The sequence below is a fragment of the Cajanus cajan genome, chromosome 6 (assembly GCF_000230855.2).
Source record: "Cajanus cajan strain Asha chromosome 6, NIPB_CcT2T_4, whole genome shotgun sequence".
Taxonomy (NCBI): domain Eukaryota; kingdom Viridiplantae; phylum Streptophyta; class Magnoliopsida; order Fabales; family Fabaceae; genus Cajanus; species Cajanus cajan.
The window spans coordinates 2,455,042-2,473,366 of record NC_138522.1 but is presented as its reverse complement, the minus strand read 5'-3'; the positions used below and the strand labels follow the sequence as shown (position 1 = coordinate 2,473,366).

Genomic DNA, 18,325 nt, shown 5'->3' with positions numbered 1-18,325 from the left:
ATATTATAATTTTTTATTCTTTCTAAGTTCCAATTGAAATCATCCTATTTTTAAGATTGTGAAAAAAAAAATCAAACAAATATTTTCTTATGATTTCTTTGACAATTCAAACATTATGGTTCGTAAAATTAAATACAATAAAATATTGATAATTATCAATAAAAAATTGAAAATAAAAATAAAATAAATAAAATTTCATTTTTCTTTATATATTTTTACCTTTTGTAATATAAAATTGTTGAATATCATTAGTGTAATAAACTAAAGTGAAAATACTATTACCCTAATATTTATAATTTGATTATGTATGAGTTCAAGATATATTTTTTTTTTTAAATGCAACTTATCATATATAAAGAGATTCAAACTTTAGAGGTTTAATGAAATTTGAATAAAATTTATATTTAATGCATCGTATATTATATATAAATAAAATTTGTAAGTTATTGATTAAATGAACATGGCAATTTAGTGGTTAAAGTTGTTTTAACTACATAAAGGATCTAGATTCAAGTCTCACTAATAAGGTGTATATGTTAGAAATTAAAATAATTGTAATTATTTGGATAATCCTTTAATACTATTTTAATATGTATTTCATTATCATTTTGGTAAGTTAACTGACAATGTTAACATTTGAGTGACAATAAAAACTAAGATGGGTAACAAAAAGAAAACCTAAGGATTAATTTGACATTTTTTGCATGTTAGGATTACTATAATAGTGTCTCACAAAGTTCAGGATTAACTTATATACATGGTGAGGATTATTTTTCATTTATATTTATTATTATGATTTTATCTCTAGTCTAAAATTTATGTTTTTCTTGTAGCGATTCTTATTTTATTCTTATTTTTTTCTTTTTGTTTGTATTTATCTTTTTCCCTCATTTTTTTCACCTACAACTAATAGGGTCAATCCAAGTATAATGCAAAAAAAGTCCTTGTTTTAGGTTCTCTTTAAAAAGATATTTTATATTAATATTTATATAATTTTTCTAAGGCTCATAATTTAAAAATCATTTTTTGTATTCTTAAAAACTCACTCTAAAAAGGTTATATCTAAAAGATATAAAAATGTAATTCTTTTTTTTTAAGGCCTGTCTCTAAGATATTTTCATTTTTTAATAAAAAAATATTATTATTAATATTGAAAAAAACACACTTTAAAATTTGTTTAGGCATAACAATGTGTTGGACCGGTCTTGGCCCACTGATAAAAGATTTTGTTTTTTTTTTTTTGGGGTGTTCATCTGTGTTTTTGTCTTATCTGTATCTAATAAACATTTTCTTTAGTTTTGTATCTTTCGCATAGTAAAAGTCAACTATAACTTCAGTTAACAACATTCGGCCGTACAACTTGATCTAATGTTTATGTTATTCTGTTAGGCCCCATGACAACCTGGTTGACTTTTTCAATTGAGGCCTGCAGAATTGAAATTTCGGAAGTTGTACGCTATATGCAATTTGCTTTATTATTATATATAACATGTTGCAAAAAGCTCAATCACCAGAAACCAGAAACTAGGAATTAGAAAGACCGAAGGCGCCGCTGCTTGGGTTGTTAGTGAAGGGAACCAAAACCAGTGGATTCCATGGTTTTTCTTACTTGTACAAGTTTGATAATTTTAAACCTCGGACATGACAAATCTTCTTCATTGTTGCACTATATATACTCCACAGGAACCAACCCATTTCTTCACAGCAAAAAGAGAAAAGTACTTTTGTGTTCGTGTGAGTGATTACAAATAAAAAAGTCAATCAAGGTGTTCAAAAGCAAAGAAAATGGTTTCAACCACTGCTGGAAAGGTCATACGCTGCAAAGGTATTTGCTAATTGTAACTGTTGCATCGGTTTTAGTCTTTATGTTTTTGTTGCTCTTTTTCTTTTTACTGCATAAAGGGTCCAACTAAGGTATCCCATCAATTGCTTATCCAGATTTTGTGCCTATACCCTTTTATGTCTTCGCTTTATAGGCTTGAGCCATGCAAATATCAACTTTCTTCATTTGCATGCATTGGCCTTATCTGCTTCTTCATAATTCACATAATGTGACCTTTATGTAACTTTTGATGATGAGATTGATGACCATTCACCTTAGATTAAATAGTCTTCTTTAGTCTCTTATAGCTAGATAGTAGTATAGTAGTGCTCTCATATTAGAAGTTACTTAAAATGGGTTATCCCATCACTAAAAAAAGTCATGCGATTTTAACTTAGAATCTTGACCATACGTAAGCTGACTTAATGTTATGTTCGGCAGCTGCGGTTGCATGGGAAGCTGGAAAGCCATTGGTGATAGAGGAAGTTGAGGTGGCTCCACCACAGGCAAATGAGGTTCGTATCAAGATCTTGTTCACCTCACTATGTCACACTGATGTCTACTTCTGGGAAGCCAAGGTAATCAATGTTCCTAGTTTCTAATTACTACTAGTTCTCTAGACCATAGTTGAACATATGCTGAAATTGTCAAATTTAATATTTTGCAGGGACAGACACCTTTATTTCCAAGGATATTTGGTCATGAAGCAGGCGGGTATGCACAATTTCCATTTGAAAAACTTATTTCTTAGAGTGAGTTTAAATAAGTTTCTCCATAAGCACTTCTAGAAGAAAAAAAAAATAGGAAGAAAAATTATGATAATCTTCTTCATAAACTAAAACTAATTGATGCATGAGTTAAAAATAAGGTTTTAAAAAAGTTAAGCAGAGAAAGTTTCTGCAATTTTAGTTTATAGAAATCGTATTTCATTTTTTTTCTTAATTTTCTCTCTTAAAACTACTTTTTGAGAAGTTTATCGAAACAGATTCTTGATTTCAATGTTAATTGTACAATGTAGGTAATAATAAGTCTTATGTTTTCTTCTTTGCTTTCAGAATTGTGGAAAGTGTTGGTGAGGGTGTGACAGATCTTAAGCCTGGTGATCATGTGCTTCCGGTCTTCACTGGGGAGTGCAAGGAATGTAACCATTGCAAATCAGAGGAAAGTAACATGTGTGACCTCCTAAGGATCAACACTGACCGTGGAGTGATGCTGAATGATGGCAAGTCGAGGTTTTCAATCAATGGACAACCAATATACCACTTTGTTGGAACTTCCACCTTCAGTGAATACACTGTAGTCCATGTCGGCTGTGTTGCCAAAATCAACCCTGGTGCACCACTTGACAAAGTTTGTGTTTTGAGCTGTGGAATCTCAACAGGTTAGAATAGTTGGTTGTATTCTGCTCTTTTTGGTCAATTGAGGAATTTCTCTTTCAATTAAGACTGTTTTTGGTTACAGGTTTGCATTTTGTAACCACAGTTAGCTAATCTCAAACGCAACATCTATATGTTTGACAAATTTTTTTTTCTATTTTGCTGAATGTGAATTGCAAGGAAACCGCAGTTGAATAAAAAACAAGAAGGCGGTGTCAAAAATAAAAAATAAAAAACAAGAAGGCTACTGCCTTTTTTTTTTTTTTTTTTTTTTTCTACCATTAGTTTTGAAAGTTAAGTACAATTCAACGTAACTTTCTAACTATAATCCATACACACTAACAATGTCATTGGTTTTAATATTGAAGGTCTTGGTGCTACATTGAATGTTGCAAAACCAAGCAAAGGTTCATCAGTGGCTGTATTTGGATTGGGAGCCGTTGGTCTTGCTGTGAGTTGTCTCTTCATAAATAAAATGAAAATTTGGTGCATTTATTATTGCTTATTCACTTTTTTTGCTTTTACATTTTCTATAGGCTGCTGAGGGAGCTAGACTTGCTGGTGCTTCCAGGATAATTGGGGTTGACTTGAATTCTAAGAGATTTACTGAAGGTGAAGGAAACAGTTAAAAACCTTGCACGCATACATACACATATATATGCACTTGGAGGAGTTTATTTGAACTTATGAAAGTTGCTAATAATCTTTCTAAAAGATCCTTTAGCTTATTCTAGTAAGCTTGATGGATTCATACGTAATAAGAATATATCAAATAAATGCTTAATTAAGCTATTTATCCAAATTTGTTGTTCTTAAGCAACCATAATCATCTTTCCATTGACGATCCTGATAAATCTGTTAATAGCTCTGCATTAGTTATGTTCTGAATGTGCTTATTCTTGTCTACAGCTAAGAAGTTTGGAGTTACTGAGTTTGTGAATCCAAAAGATTATGACAAGCCAGTTCAAGAGGTTTGTCTCACCTGTAATATTATCTGACTAGTCATGAATTTATACATAGCTTTTACACTCACTTGAATTGTTCAATTCATTTCAGGTGATTGCTGAAATGACTGGTGGGGGAGTAGACCGAAGTGTTGAGTGTACTGGAAGTGTCAGTGCTATGATCTCTGCATTTGAATGCGTGCATGATGTAAAGTTCCACATGATTCTTCTCTAGTAATTTGGTTTTCCATGATTATAACTGCAGTGCATCAATGCATGTCTTCAGATGCAAAATTCTTCAATTCCCATTCTGACTTCTTCTGAATAACTTTACAGGGATGGGGTGTTGCTGTACTTGTTGGTGTGCCAAATAAAGATGATGCTTTCAAAACTCATCCAATTAATGTCTTGAACGAAAAGACTCTCAAGGGTACTTTCTTCGGTAACTATAAACCACGTTCTGACCTCCCATCAGTGGTGGAGATGTACATGAACAAGGTTAGTCGGTTACATGATTAATGAGAATAATGTTTGAATTTGGAACTGGTGACTCACTTTTATTTTATATGCATACACACACTTTAGTCAAGATTATGAGATTGTAAGGGGTATGAAATTTGGTTTATTTGACTGAAAACCAACATAATCATGACAGCATGTTACTAGTCACATTGTCACCTGATCAATCTCAGTAATTCCAATTTTTTTTCATGCATATCTTGTCATCGTGGTTAATGCTCGACTACAATTAAGAGTGTTTCTTTAGTCAAAACATGCAGGAAAAATTGCAAAGTTGGTAGCAATTTCTATGTGAAAAGTTGCTTTTATTATGGCACTTTGTTTGAATTAGACACTTAAAAATTTTCCTTGCTTATCGCTGGGAAACTTCCTATTCTTTTCTTTAATTTTATCTCCTGAAATTTAATGTCAACCTTTTGCCACTGCTCCTCACTTGGAAGCTTACTCGTTTTCTTCTGAATCTTTTCAAATGTAACAGGAACTTGAACTGGAGAAATTTATCACCCATGAAGTACCTTTCACAGAAATCAACAAAGCCTTTGAATACATGCTTAAAGGAGAGAGCCTGCGTTGCATAATCCGCATGAGTGCATAAAATTTATTTAAAATAACTACCGTGTTTGAAATAAAATAAAATATACTTGATCATGTATGTAGCTGTGGTCACTGTAACAAAACATGTGTAAGCGTTGCTTTAAATTTCATAGGGAAGTTACTGTATCTTGTAAATCTCATGCGTTTAAAACAAGCTACTCGCGTATTGTTGTATTTTTCTGCAAGTATATATTCTATGAAGTTGATAATTTTTATGTTGAAAAAGCCTATTAAAAATCTCATCCGATCCTATTCTTACTTATTATGATTTGATTACTGCTTTCTATGCAAATATTATTGCAGAATTGGAAATTGAACTTTCAAGTTTTTTGAAATTGAGATTTTCCAGCTGTCATGATAAAATATTTTTGGTCGAAGGTTCCGAAAAAGCTAGTTATAATTGTGGACTAATGATGCATACTTTTAGCTTATTTGCTTGCCAATCAGCAGCTATTTTTGTGAGTCAAATAACTAATTCCATGGGTCCAATAGCTTTATGTTCAGTTTTTAACACCAAACAAACAAAAGCTTTGTTACTTTTTACATCTGTAAAAATAGCTCAATAATTAGAAGGAAAAGTTTCTTCCAGTGGCGAATGCACTGTTGTGACTGTCCAAAATTTTCCAATTGCCAAAGCAGGAAGGTTTCAGACCATGCTTATATGGGATTGAGAGTCTATATTCTTGTTAGTTTATGACCCGTGACTCTAGCCTATCAAATGTTTGCTAGCAGACAAGGAAAACATTATGAGTAGCATACTTTCTACCTTCCAAATAAACCCTTGAATCTCTCACAGAGTAGTAAATACAAGAGGAAAAAGCCAACTCGTTTAAACAACTTAAGGCTAGCCCCCAAAAAAATTATATTTACAACCAAAAACAGTGTCCTAGTAGGCGAGATTCTTTCATGAACAGAGTTTATCATGTGACACTTGATCAAACCGTGTACATCTGTTATATGCTACATACCTCTACTAGCCCCACATAAAATATTGCCATAATTTCATGTCCCCTTGACCCTTACAAACCTAAAGAATAAAGTAATGTGAAATACAAGGCAAATCATATCTAAATGAGATCTTAAGAAGAAAAGGAACCATAAAACTCTGCTTCTTGACTTTATTGCCCCACTTTTCAATATTTCTTTTTTACATTGACGTGATATATACAATGTTTCAAAATTAACAATTAATAACTAATATGTGTTCATAGACATAATTTTTGTTAGCCAAGCATTATTTTAATATTGATGAGAATCGAATATGAAAGTATTAGGTCGACTCTCATGTCCCCCTACCCCACTTTTCTATATGCTTTGAAGTGTCTCCTTCCCTTTCAGTTTTCACCCCTTGCCTCAAAATATCTCATCAGGACACCACACCAACACCCTCTTGTACTCTATAATGGCTTCTAAGATCTTCTTCCTATTTCTCCTCTTTCTAGCACACCCTCATCCACGTGCATTAGTGAATGGAGATGCTAGTTTGATCAAGAGAACTTGCAAGAACACCAAGTTCTACAATCTATGCTTCTCTTCCCTCAAATCTGATCCAACCAGCCCCAACGCAGACCCTAAGGGCCTAGCTATGATCATGATTGGGATTGGAATGACAAATGCCACCTCCACTTCTTCCTACTTGTCTTCTAAGGTTCTTAGCCCCACCAACAACACAACCTTGAAAAGGGTCCTCAAGGAGTGTGCAGATAAGTACAGTTATGCTGGGGATGCACTCCAAGCTTCGGTGCAGGATTTGGCTAATGAGGCTTATGACTATGCTTACATGCACATTCTTGCAGCCAAAGATTACCCAAATGCTTGTCACAACGCTTTCAAACGCTATCCTGGTTTGGTTTATCCTCTTGATCTTGCTCGTAGAGAAGATGGTTTGAAGCATATCTGTGATGTGGCAATGGGGATTATAGATAATCTCGATTGGTAGGTGCATGCATTTGAGTATAGCTTCCACTTTGTTATGCAAATCATGGTATATCTCTGGTGTTGAGTTTGGCTACTATATATCTTGTTATGTTCTTGGTATAATATATTGGACATAAATGTATTAGTCTATTTGAATTTAATTTAAATAGTTTTCTTAACGTATTTATTTTTATGACCAAAATTTGAGTAAATGTTAAAAATTTGCAATATTCTCTTTCTCTTATAATTTTTTTTTACAAATTTAAACATTCTTTTAGTTCCGAAATCAGTTCAGTACTGCAAAAAAAAAAAAAACGTGTTTTAATATATTATTTTTTAATGCACTAGGGTATCTTAGACAAAAATCATGAACTAATGTTTCGAGATATTAAAAATTATTTAAGAGACTGGACTAATATATTATATTTCTCATGCACAAATTTTCAGTTTCATATTAGTACACAATTTATTCATTATTAAAAAAAAAACATTTTGGATGTAATCTAACAAACGCAGCTTCGAATATCAAACAATAAAAAAACATATGTTAACTGTTATATAAGAACTTGAGAATATTGCCATTGAATACGTTTAACTAAAAACACTTTCTTTTAGAGTCAATTTAGTGATGGAAAGTTGAAATAACAAGGACAACATTTTATAGATAAAAAAAATATAGCGTTTATAGAATTTGAATAGAACTGTATGTTAATTATTCCGTGCAAAGTACGATATTATTTTAAAAATAAATGTTATAATTAAATTATTTAAAAAGGGTTGACTGACTTTTATTTAATTAAAAATAATAAAAATAAACACAACGATTATAAACTATATACATATGCTATAAATAAATGCAGTATAATTGCCTTCAAGAAAAATTGTGTCCTAAATATTATCTTTACATATATTTGCATCTAAACCCTATTGTAAATGGTACTATTCGTCGATTTAAGGACTATTATGCAATTATTTTTCAACCTCAAAAATTATTATACTAGGCCGATTTTAATGGTCAAATATCATTTTACTATAAAAAAATGCACAATATAATTTAAAATACAAAATGGCTAAGTATTGGAATTTAATTCATGTCTAACATTAGAGTTAATGGATAAATAGTACATCCCATAAAAATAGTGAGAAAATAAATAGAAGAAAAAAGTATCCCCACCGTTAGACACTACAACAAAATTGTCATATAGTGACATACCCTATAATGACACTATACATATCACTTAAAATTACTTTTACCTACACAATAACTATAATATATGTTGGAATATTATTAAAAAGTGTGGGTATAGACTATAGTGACACACAAAATATGTTGTTAAATCTCATTCAAAATCAACACTAAAATTGTGTGTAACTATATATCAAATAGACATATACCTACATATATTGTACCTATAGTGACATTTTTTGTATGTCACTATATATAACATTTCTTGTAGTGAGAAGACCTTATTCAATGACGTGATTATTATTGATCTTCTTGATAACTCAATATAATTTTTTTTAGAGTAAATACTGTGCATAATAGTAAAAAAAATAGTATATTATTATTTAATTATAATTTATCTCGTGGGTATATATATATATATATATATATATATATATATATATATATATATATATATATAACTTTTATATACAATTGTAGATAAATAATTTAGGCATTATATAGGTTAATTTGCATGTTTTACTTAACGCTTGCCCACTTATTTGGCTAAAAGCTACTTAGTGCTGCCAAAAGGTAGATAAGGATATTGTGCAAATAATTCATCTTCCACTAATGAAAGTGTGTGAATTATTTGAGAGATCAATTATTCATAGGTCATAGTCGACCAACTAAAGAAACTATGGAAAGGTTTAATGATTGTTTCAAGTTACTGTATCACGATAGATATCCCTGCGGAAGATCCGTCCTTATTCTCCAGAAGAATCTAAAAATTTTAAAAGAAGTTGCATTGATCCTAATACTCACATCAACTTATTAGAGAATTGTGAGATAGTGAAGTTTCAAGACATACTTGATAAGAACTTTAAGATAAGGCTATTTCCCTTCACTTCGAGGGATGATGCTAAGGAGTGACTCCAAACTTAACAGCATATAGTCATTACTACCTAGGATGGATTGATTACTCGATTCATCTCTTGCTCCTTCCCTCACTCTCTTTCTCTATAGGAAAGGCCAATTAATCTCTAACTTTCATTAATAATAATTATAAAAATAAAAAATAAAAATAAAAAAGGTTAAGACTTGCTCGACGCATGGGAAAAGTATAAATCTTTATTTTTTAAAAAAAATGTCCTAATCATAACTTTGATGTTGAATAGGTACATTTTTTTCTTTTTGGACTAAGAGGCCAAACAAGGATGATCCTTGAACCCGAAATTGGATGCATTATGAATAATTATTGAAGAAGCCCTACAAATCATAAAATTCATAATTAACCTAGAAATGAGTTTATTCGAGTTGAACTTGGTTTAACTTGATTTGATTCAGTAATTAATAGATGATAATTTTGATAACATTGGATTTCATTACTTATTTCTATTAGGATAATTTGTTGTGTTTTATATTAGCTTTATATTAACAGAAAAGATATTTTCAATTAGGATAGTTTGTTAGCTTTGTTGTTAGGATAGTTTATATTTTAGTTATTTCTAATTATAAAAGACATCTTGTGAACAATAAATTTTATCCAGCCTCACAAAAATAATGAAATGCACATCTATTATGAAAAGGAGGAGCTCCCAAAGTATGTAGGCTACACCTTATGACAACAAGACAGTTTGAAAAAAAAAAAGAGTGAAAAAAAAACAAAAGTTTGTAACCCAGAACGGGCCGTTCCAAATTCGGAACGGGCAGTTCCACGCTAGAAAAAAACACAACAACCCTAATTTAGAACGGGCCGTTCTAAGATGGGAACGGGCCGTTCTAAGTGACTGAAAGGATCTAAAATTCCTTACGTGGAACGGGCCGTTCCAAATTTCAGAACGGCCCGTTGCACGTTTAGAACGGCCCGTTCTGATTTTAGAACGGGTCGTTCCAGAGTCACATTTTGCTTGTAACGGTATGATCCAGAACGGCCCGTTCCGATTTCGGAACGGGCCGTTCTGGTCAGGTCTGAGGTCTATAAATAGACGCGTTGGGCACAATTTTCAGGCCCCGAAAAATTTCGTCCAGTACTCTTTAGAGCTCGAATTTTTTTTCTCTCTCTCCTCCCTCTCTTTTGTATTTCTTGAGATCTGTAAGACACCTCTGTAGTGTGAAAAGTAGTCAAAAAGCACCTTCTTGATCATCATATTCGAAGATTTATCTCATTTGGTATCGTTCTTTTCTTAACTCTTTTTTTCTTCTTTCTTTTATTTATTTGTTTATTTTATTTTTTCATTTATTTTTTGTTTATTTATTTATTTATTTTTGTTTATTGTTTGTACATAGTGAATATGATTTTTTTCCTTTAAGATTATTATTTATAAAAATATTTAATATACGACCAATAATAATGTTAAGTGAATAACATTTTTATCTTTAACATTATTAGGTCCTAGGAGTTTAATGACTAGTCATTTGCTAGCTTAAACTCTCTTTAACAAATTTGTTCTTTTTAAAAAAAATGAAGATATGTTGCAAACAATAACGTTAATTAAGTAACACTTCTATTTTTAACGTTATTGGAGGGATTTATTGATTAGCCATTTGCTAACTTGAATCCTTATGCAAAATTTATTCCTTTAGATAAAAATATAAAAATATAAACATAATTTTGCTTTACGTATACATTATTTTTATGATTAATGATATTAATTGAGTAGCATTTCTACCCTTTAATATCATGTAAATCTTTTATTATCAACAAATAAAGATCAATAGCATTTGATTGAATAGCAGTTCTATCTTTCATGTTATTGGGAGGGTTTATTGATTAGTCATTTGCTAACCTAAATCCTTATGATGTTATTTTAATTAAAAAATATACAAAAGAAACATCTCTCATATTAAAAAAAAAAAAGATATATATATATATATATATGTATACACCTTTTTGAGGAATAAAATAAATGTTTATAAATTTATATAATTTTGCACAATTAATTAAAGGTACTGTTTTTACGGGCGTTGTAGGGTGCTAATACCTTCCCTACACGTAATCGACTCCCGAACCCAACTTTAATTTTAAAGATTATCTTTTAAAGGGTTTTCCAATGTTTTTCCCTTGAAATAAAATATTGGTGGCGACTCCATTAGAAAAGAAATGTTAGCGTCATCCCGTCGTGATCCCGGTTACGACACATCTCATCATTGTAATTGATATCCAAGAAATCAAATGATTAGATTGAATTTCTTTATAGCATCAAAGAAGGTCGATAGTTACAGGATAAAATTGATAAGGATCGTGCCTCCAATGATGACAAACAATCATCTAATCTCACTCAAAATCCAGTATTCTACCTTGTTCTTTGACAACCAAGGACGCCTCTTGTTGCAATAGTTCTGAAAGGATCCAACTACAAGGCATGGGCTCGTGTGATGAAGACTGCATTGCATGCAAAGATGAAGCTTGGATTCATAGATGGGTCTACCAAGAAACCAACGATCAAATTAGGGGGCTACCCAAATTGGGAGAAGGCAAACTCAATGGCAATGACATAGGTCATAAATGTTGTTGATCCAAGTCTGTGTTAGAGTTATTTTATGGTGTTTGTCTGAAGGAATATTTTATGAGGTTATTTTTATAAGGTTATTACATAAGCATACTCCACAATGATGAGATATTGTCCGCTTTGAGCTTAAGCCCTCACAGTTTTGCTTTTGGTCATCATCCAAAAGGTCTCTCTAACATTGGAGTATGTGTGTGCTTTATAAGTTATTATTTTTTCTCTTATTTTATCGATGTGGGACTTGTTTGTATCCTAACAATCCTCCCCTCAAACAAGGGACCTAACACCTTTCATGTAGTGGATGTGAGACTTGTTTGTATCCTAACAATCCTCCCCTCAAACAAGGGACCTAACACCTTTCATGTAGTGGAATCTATCTTTATATATCACATTATATGTTATGAGTTATCAGAGTTGTTACCGCATCCAACCAGGCGACTCTAATGGGTTATTTTATGTTATTTATATGAGGGAATATTTTATGAGGTTATTTTTATAAGGTTATTACACAAGCATACTCCACAATGATGAAATATTGTCTGCTTTGAGACTAAGCCCTCACGGTTTTGCTTTTGGTCATCACCCAAAAGGTCTCTCTAACATATTGGAGTATGTGTGTGCTTTATAAGTTATTATTTTTTCTCTTATTTTATCGATGTGGGACTTGTTTGTATTCCAACAATCATCCCCTCAAACAAGGGACCTAACAGTTTGCATGGTAGCATCTCACACACTTTAATGGTAAAGGGCATCTAGTTCGATCTTGAGAAACATTTTGCACAAATCAATGCACCAAGAATTCACTAGTTATGGTGCATGTTGTGTATGGTGGAGAAAGAACCTAACATGAACATGGCATATTATTATACAAAATTTAAGAGAAATTGAATGGGTGTTGGATAGTGGAACTTCACACCACATGACACCATTATTTTCACTCTTGAAGGTAGTACACAAGATTGACAAACCTTTCTATGTAATAGTGTCCGCAAGGAATTTTTTTTTTTAGTAGAAAGCATGGGATGTATTGATCTTGATAAAAATATCAAGTTGAAAAATGTTTTATTTGTACCTCAATTTAGCTATAATTTTTAAGTTTTGTGCATAAGTTAGAACATGATTCAAATTGCACATTGATATATGATGAAAATCATTGCATATTGTAGGACTAGACCACAAAGAAGATGATTGGATTAGATGATTTGCGTGAAGGGATTTACATACTCAGAGGACTAACAAAAAACATTTCTTTCACTATTGTCCAGATAATCATGGTTGGTCTTTGACAATCAAGATTGGGACATCCCTCGTTTCAAAATCTTCAAAAAAATTTGATTTGGTTAAATGTTGTTTTAGTTTAAATAAAGATGAATGTCATGACATTTGTCATAAATCCAAACAATGTAAACTTTCCTTTAACCTTAGCAATAATAAAGTTAAGACACTTTTTCATGTTATACATTGTGATCTAAAGGGAAAGTATAAAAGTGTTTTACATAATAGATCACATTATTTTCTCGCTATCGTGGATGACCATTCAAGAGTAAGATGGGTTTATCTAACAAGACACAAAGTTGAGACTTTGTATATACTCATATTTTTGCAATATGGTCAAGAGGCAATTTAATATGAACATGAAGAAAATAAGGAGTGATAAGGGTACAAAGTTAACAAATTCAAGCTTCCAAAAATATATTCATGAAGAAAGAATAGTTCATGAACTTCTTGTGTAGGAACACCCTAACAAAATGCATATGTAGAATGAAAGCAGAAACACATACTAAATGTGACAAAGATTTTATACTTCGAACTCAAACTTCTCATATGTAAACTAAAATTTAAACTCTATACATTGGCATTAAGTACGTATTAAGCCTAAAATATTGAGAGTATATTTGGTTCAACTTATAGGCTAAAATCTTATTTTGGTCCCTTATATTAATTGTTTATTTCAATTTAGTCCCACTTTTATTTTTGGTTTCAATTTGGTCCCAAACTAATTAATTAGTTTCAATTTAGTCTCAAATTAATTAATTGGTTTCAATGAGGGACTTCCATCCAAATTATTTAAACGGAGTTAACTTTTGGCCACGTGGATGTCATATAGATGCATACGTGGATGCCACGTGGATGACAATTTTTTTGAAAACACCTGGACCCAGAACGGCCCGTTCCGATTTCGGAACGGGCCGTTCTGGTTGCACTTTTGGTGCGTTAATTTTGCATCCGGAATGGCCCGTTCCAGGTGCAAAATTAACACACCAAAAGTGCAACCAGAACGGCCTGTTCCGGTTTCAGAACAGGCCGTTCCGGTTTCATCCTTTTTTATATATAAAATATTAATAATTTTATAAAATATATATTATTAATTATATTTTAATTATGTTGTTATATCTAATAAAATAAATATATTAATATTTTTTTATATTTTATTTTATTATGTTTATCTTATTAATTTTTATCATTTTATTCCTCTAATTTTAAATAAGTTGTAAAAAATTATAAAGTGGTACTTAAATATTTCTTCAAACAGAAAGAGAAAAAGAAAAAATTATTACTCTATTTATAAGATAATTGTATTTTATAAAAATAAGTAATTTTAAAATTTTTACCATAAAAAAATATTTTTCAAAATTATTATATTTTTTAATAAAATTAATAAAGAATATTGGTTTAATTGCATTTTTTATCCCTCAAGTATTACAATTGTGCAGTTTTGATCCCCAAGATTTTAATTGGGTAATTTTAGTCCTTAAAGAATTGCAATTGCGCGATTTTGGTCCTTCAATTTTTAATTTAGTCCCTCGAATATCATAATAGTACGATTTTAGTTTCTCCCATTAAAAATTAATAATTTTAATATATATATATATATATATATATAATGTTTTAAAATTAAAAAATTATTTATCTATTCAAATTAACGTATATTATAATTTTCGATATTATATCAATAATATTATTAATATTATTATAGATAAAATAATAATTTGATAAATATAACTTGTTATATATTAATATACTTTTACAAAAATATAAGTATATTAATTAAAAATATATATCTGATCTTATATATTTATATTTTTGTAAAAGTATATTAATATATATTAAGATATATTTATCAAATTATTAGTTTATTTATAAATATAGTAAAAATATTATTGATATTAATTTATCAATAATATTAAAATACTAATAATATATAAATTTTATTTATTTAGTAATAATAAATATATCATTTGATACATTAAAAAAATTATAATATACGTTAATTTAAATAAGCAAATAATTATATAGTTTTAAAACATTATATATATATATATATATATATATATTATAATATTTTAAAATTATTAATTTTTTAATGAGAAAGACTAAAATTGCACAATTATGATATTTGAGAGATTAAAATTGTTCAATTAAAAATTGTGAGACTAAAATTACATAACTGTAATCTTTTAAAATTGTGAGAGATTAAAATTGTTCAATTAAAAATTGTGAGATCAAAATTGCATAATTATAATACTTGAGCAATCAAAAACACAATTAAGTCAAGAATATTATATTCTCAGTTTTAGAACGGGACGTTCTGAATCCAGAACGGCCCGTTCTGCTGCACTGGTGGTGTGTTAATTTTTGCATCTGGAACGGCCCCTTTCAGTTGCAAAACTAACACACCAAAAGTGCAACTAGAACGGCCCGTTCTGGTTTTAGAATGGCCTGTTCTGGTTTCAGAACGGGCCGTTCTGGGTCCAGGTATTTTCAAAAAAATTGTCATCCACGTATGCATCTACGTGACATCCACGTGGCCAAAAGTTAACTCCGTTTAAATAATTTGGATGGAAGTCCCACATTGAAACCAATTAATTAATTTAGAACTAAATTGAAACCAATTAATTAGTTTGAGACCAAATTGAAACTAAAAATAAAAGTGAGACTAAATTGAAACAAACAATTAATATAAGAGACCAAAATAAGATTTTAGCCCAACTTATATTACTATATACATAGAGAGAGGAAATGTGTTTTTCTATTTGTTACAAGATTAAAAAATTTATTCTCATCCATAAAACATTCTAAGAAACAAAATAACTTTCATATTATCATGTTTTTTATTTTCAAGAAAGGAGGTGGATAAGTTGGTTTTCATGTTTTTATTCTTTAAACTTCTTTTCTACTTCCATTAAAATATTTCCAACATTAATCAAGCGTTTTTTTAAATACACAAATACGGAGTATATTATTCACTTCATCATATTAATTTCTGAAAAAGTAACCATTGATAATAAGTTGAAAGAAATAAACAGAGTTCTATACACATACACGAGTTGAAAGAGAGGAAGCACATGCGCCCCAATCAACAAAAAGAAGTACCTGATAGCCCGTAACAGCCACTTTTGTATTTATGTACTAATTAATAGAAGCATATTAATTGAAAATGCGTAAATGACTCAAACTATATATTGCCTATGTCATGGCCATGTGATTCAGTATAATAATGAAATGGATCAACGTCATACATTTTACTGATATATGGAAATGGGAATTAAATGCATTTTAGTTTCCAAGAGCAGAAGCTATTACCTTAGGCTTACTATTCTTGTTATTGTTATTAGTTAAGCTCAAATTTTAAGACATATTTATCATTAGTATTATTCTTTCAGTCTATTCCGTATGATGGTTTAATATATAAGGAAATACAAGAAAACAATATGCTTTAAAACATGATAGTTTAATACAAGGAAACATAATTGCTTTTTTATTAGAACACATGATGGTTTTACACAAGGGAAATATATTAAAAGGAAAAAAATTATAAGGAAAAGAAAATGATTAATTTTTCTGTATAACGACAGTTTCCAAACACTACTAGAAAAGTGTCATTTTCTTGAAAAAAAATATTCGCAGAAATTTTTTGCGAATTTTCTGGTAAAAAAATATTCGCAGAAAGTTTTTGCGAATTTTCCTACAAAAAAATATTCGCATAAATTTTTTGCGAATTTATTTGCGAAAAATAATTTACAGATATTTCTTATAAATTTTGTTACAATTTTAATAATCATAAAAAAAAATTCCATGGTAAAAATTTGAAGAAAATATTGTAAGAATTTTATTTTGTTTTTTGCAGATTTTCTTGTAAAAATAAATTCGCAAGTAATGTTTACTAAATGGTAGAAAAATTTTGCAAGTAACTTTTCCTGCGGATTTTCTTGCAAATTTTAATCCGCAGGAAAAATAAAAAAATATATTTAAATTTATAAGTTAATATTTTAAAAAAATTCAAGTCCCAAATCGATTGAAAATAAAGCAATTAAAAAGTATATAAGTTGGGGCAACACTTACCTTATAAGTTGATTTATATGGTTGAGTATTAGACTTATAATCTACAATCTTAGAATTTAAAAGATTATGTATCACATGTTAGAAGCATGAAAACAAATGTTTCGGATGAATTCATTATGAGCATTTGAAAGTTGAAAAATTATTGATAGAATTTATAGTAATTTCTTTAATTTTTTTGTGAAAAATATTCCTGCAAAATTTTTTGCGAAAAAATTCGCAAGAAAGTTTCCTGCGAATTTTTTTTGCAAGAAATTTCGCAAGAAAATTTTCTATGAATTTTAAAATTCGCAAAAAAAATATTATCCACGAAGGTATTACCTGCAGATAAAATTTTGCAAGAAAATTTGCAAAAACAACATTTTTTACGAATTTTTATGAAAAATTCCCAAAAAAAGTCGCATGTAATAAGAGAAATTCTAGTAATGAAATAATCCACGTTTTGTGTTGGGTGGTTGAATTTATACATCAGTTATATAACCGATAAGGCAACATAAATATAACAAAAATATTTAAAATATAAATAAAGTCTTGCATCTTAAAAAAAATAACATAAATTTATATAACACACATAAGTTTTATTAGTTTGAGATCGATAATTAAAAACAAATTTATAATGGTTTAACTTTAATATAGACACGTGTGTAAATTTATTGTGCACAACAAAATGAAGTGAGACTTTTTAATTATATAAATTAAAGGTTTAATAAATAAGATAAATGTGTTTATCTAGATATAAAAAGATATAGAATTGTTGGTCATATTCCCACAAGCAGAAGAGTTATTTCTAAGATTTGAATCCTTACCCATTACATCAAGCTCATTCTCTAATAAATATTAGTCTCTCCTGAGTTAAAATATTTAGCTAGAAGTTCTTTTCTCGAGGTAAATCATATTATAAACAAGATATATATAATATCTGTGAAGCATTTGTTATTGTAAGAGTAGAATAATATACTTGGGATCTCTTCCGCAGTTTAATTATGAAAGCAAGAATTTAAAAAGGAGTTATATACGTGTACAAATTAAGTTAATTTTCTGAATACGAGGGGTGGATTTTCTCTTTAACCCGATAGGGCTTTCTCAGACTCGACCAAACCATTATGCTATAAATAATAGAATTTTACATAGCGATTAAG

The 18,325-nt window shown here is 29.8% G+C and overlaps 2 protein-coding genes across 2 annotated transcripts; both read left to right on the top strand.

Moving 5' to 3' along the window:
- Positions 1 to 1,663: 1,663 nt before the first annotated feature.
- LOC109819368 (alcohol dehydrogenase) lies at positions 1,664 to 5,480 on the top strand. The gene is made up of 10 exons (XM_020385078.3): positions 1,664 to 1,825; positions 2,264 to 2,400; positions 2,490 to 2,536; positions 2,878 to 3,203; positions 3,567 to 3,649; positions 3,735 to 3,810; positions 4,108 to 4,169; positions 4,255 to 4,350; positions 4,479 to 4,640; positions 5,140 to 5,480. The coding sequence occupies exons 1-10, from the start codon at positions 1,786 to 1,788 to the stop codon at positions 5,254 to 5,256; spliced, it is 1,146 nt and encodes a 381-aa protein (XP_020240667.1). The 5' UTR covers positions 1,664 to 1,785; the 3' UTR covers positions 5,257 to 5,480.
- Positions 5,481 to 6,523: 1,043 nt separating this feature from the next.
- C/VIF2 (cell wall / vacuolar inhibitor of fructosidase 2) lies at positions 6,524 to 7,355 on the top strand. Its single transcript, XM_020346195.3, has one exon. The coding sequence runs from the start codon at positions 6,658 to 6,660 to the stop codon at positions 7,192 to 7,194; it is 537 nt and encodes a 178-aa protein (XP_020201784.1). The 5' UTR covers positions 6,524 to 6,657; the 3' UTR covers positions 7,195 to 7,355.
- Positions 7,356 to 18,325: the final 10,970 nt, after the last annotated feature.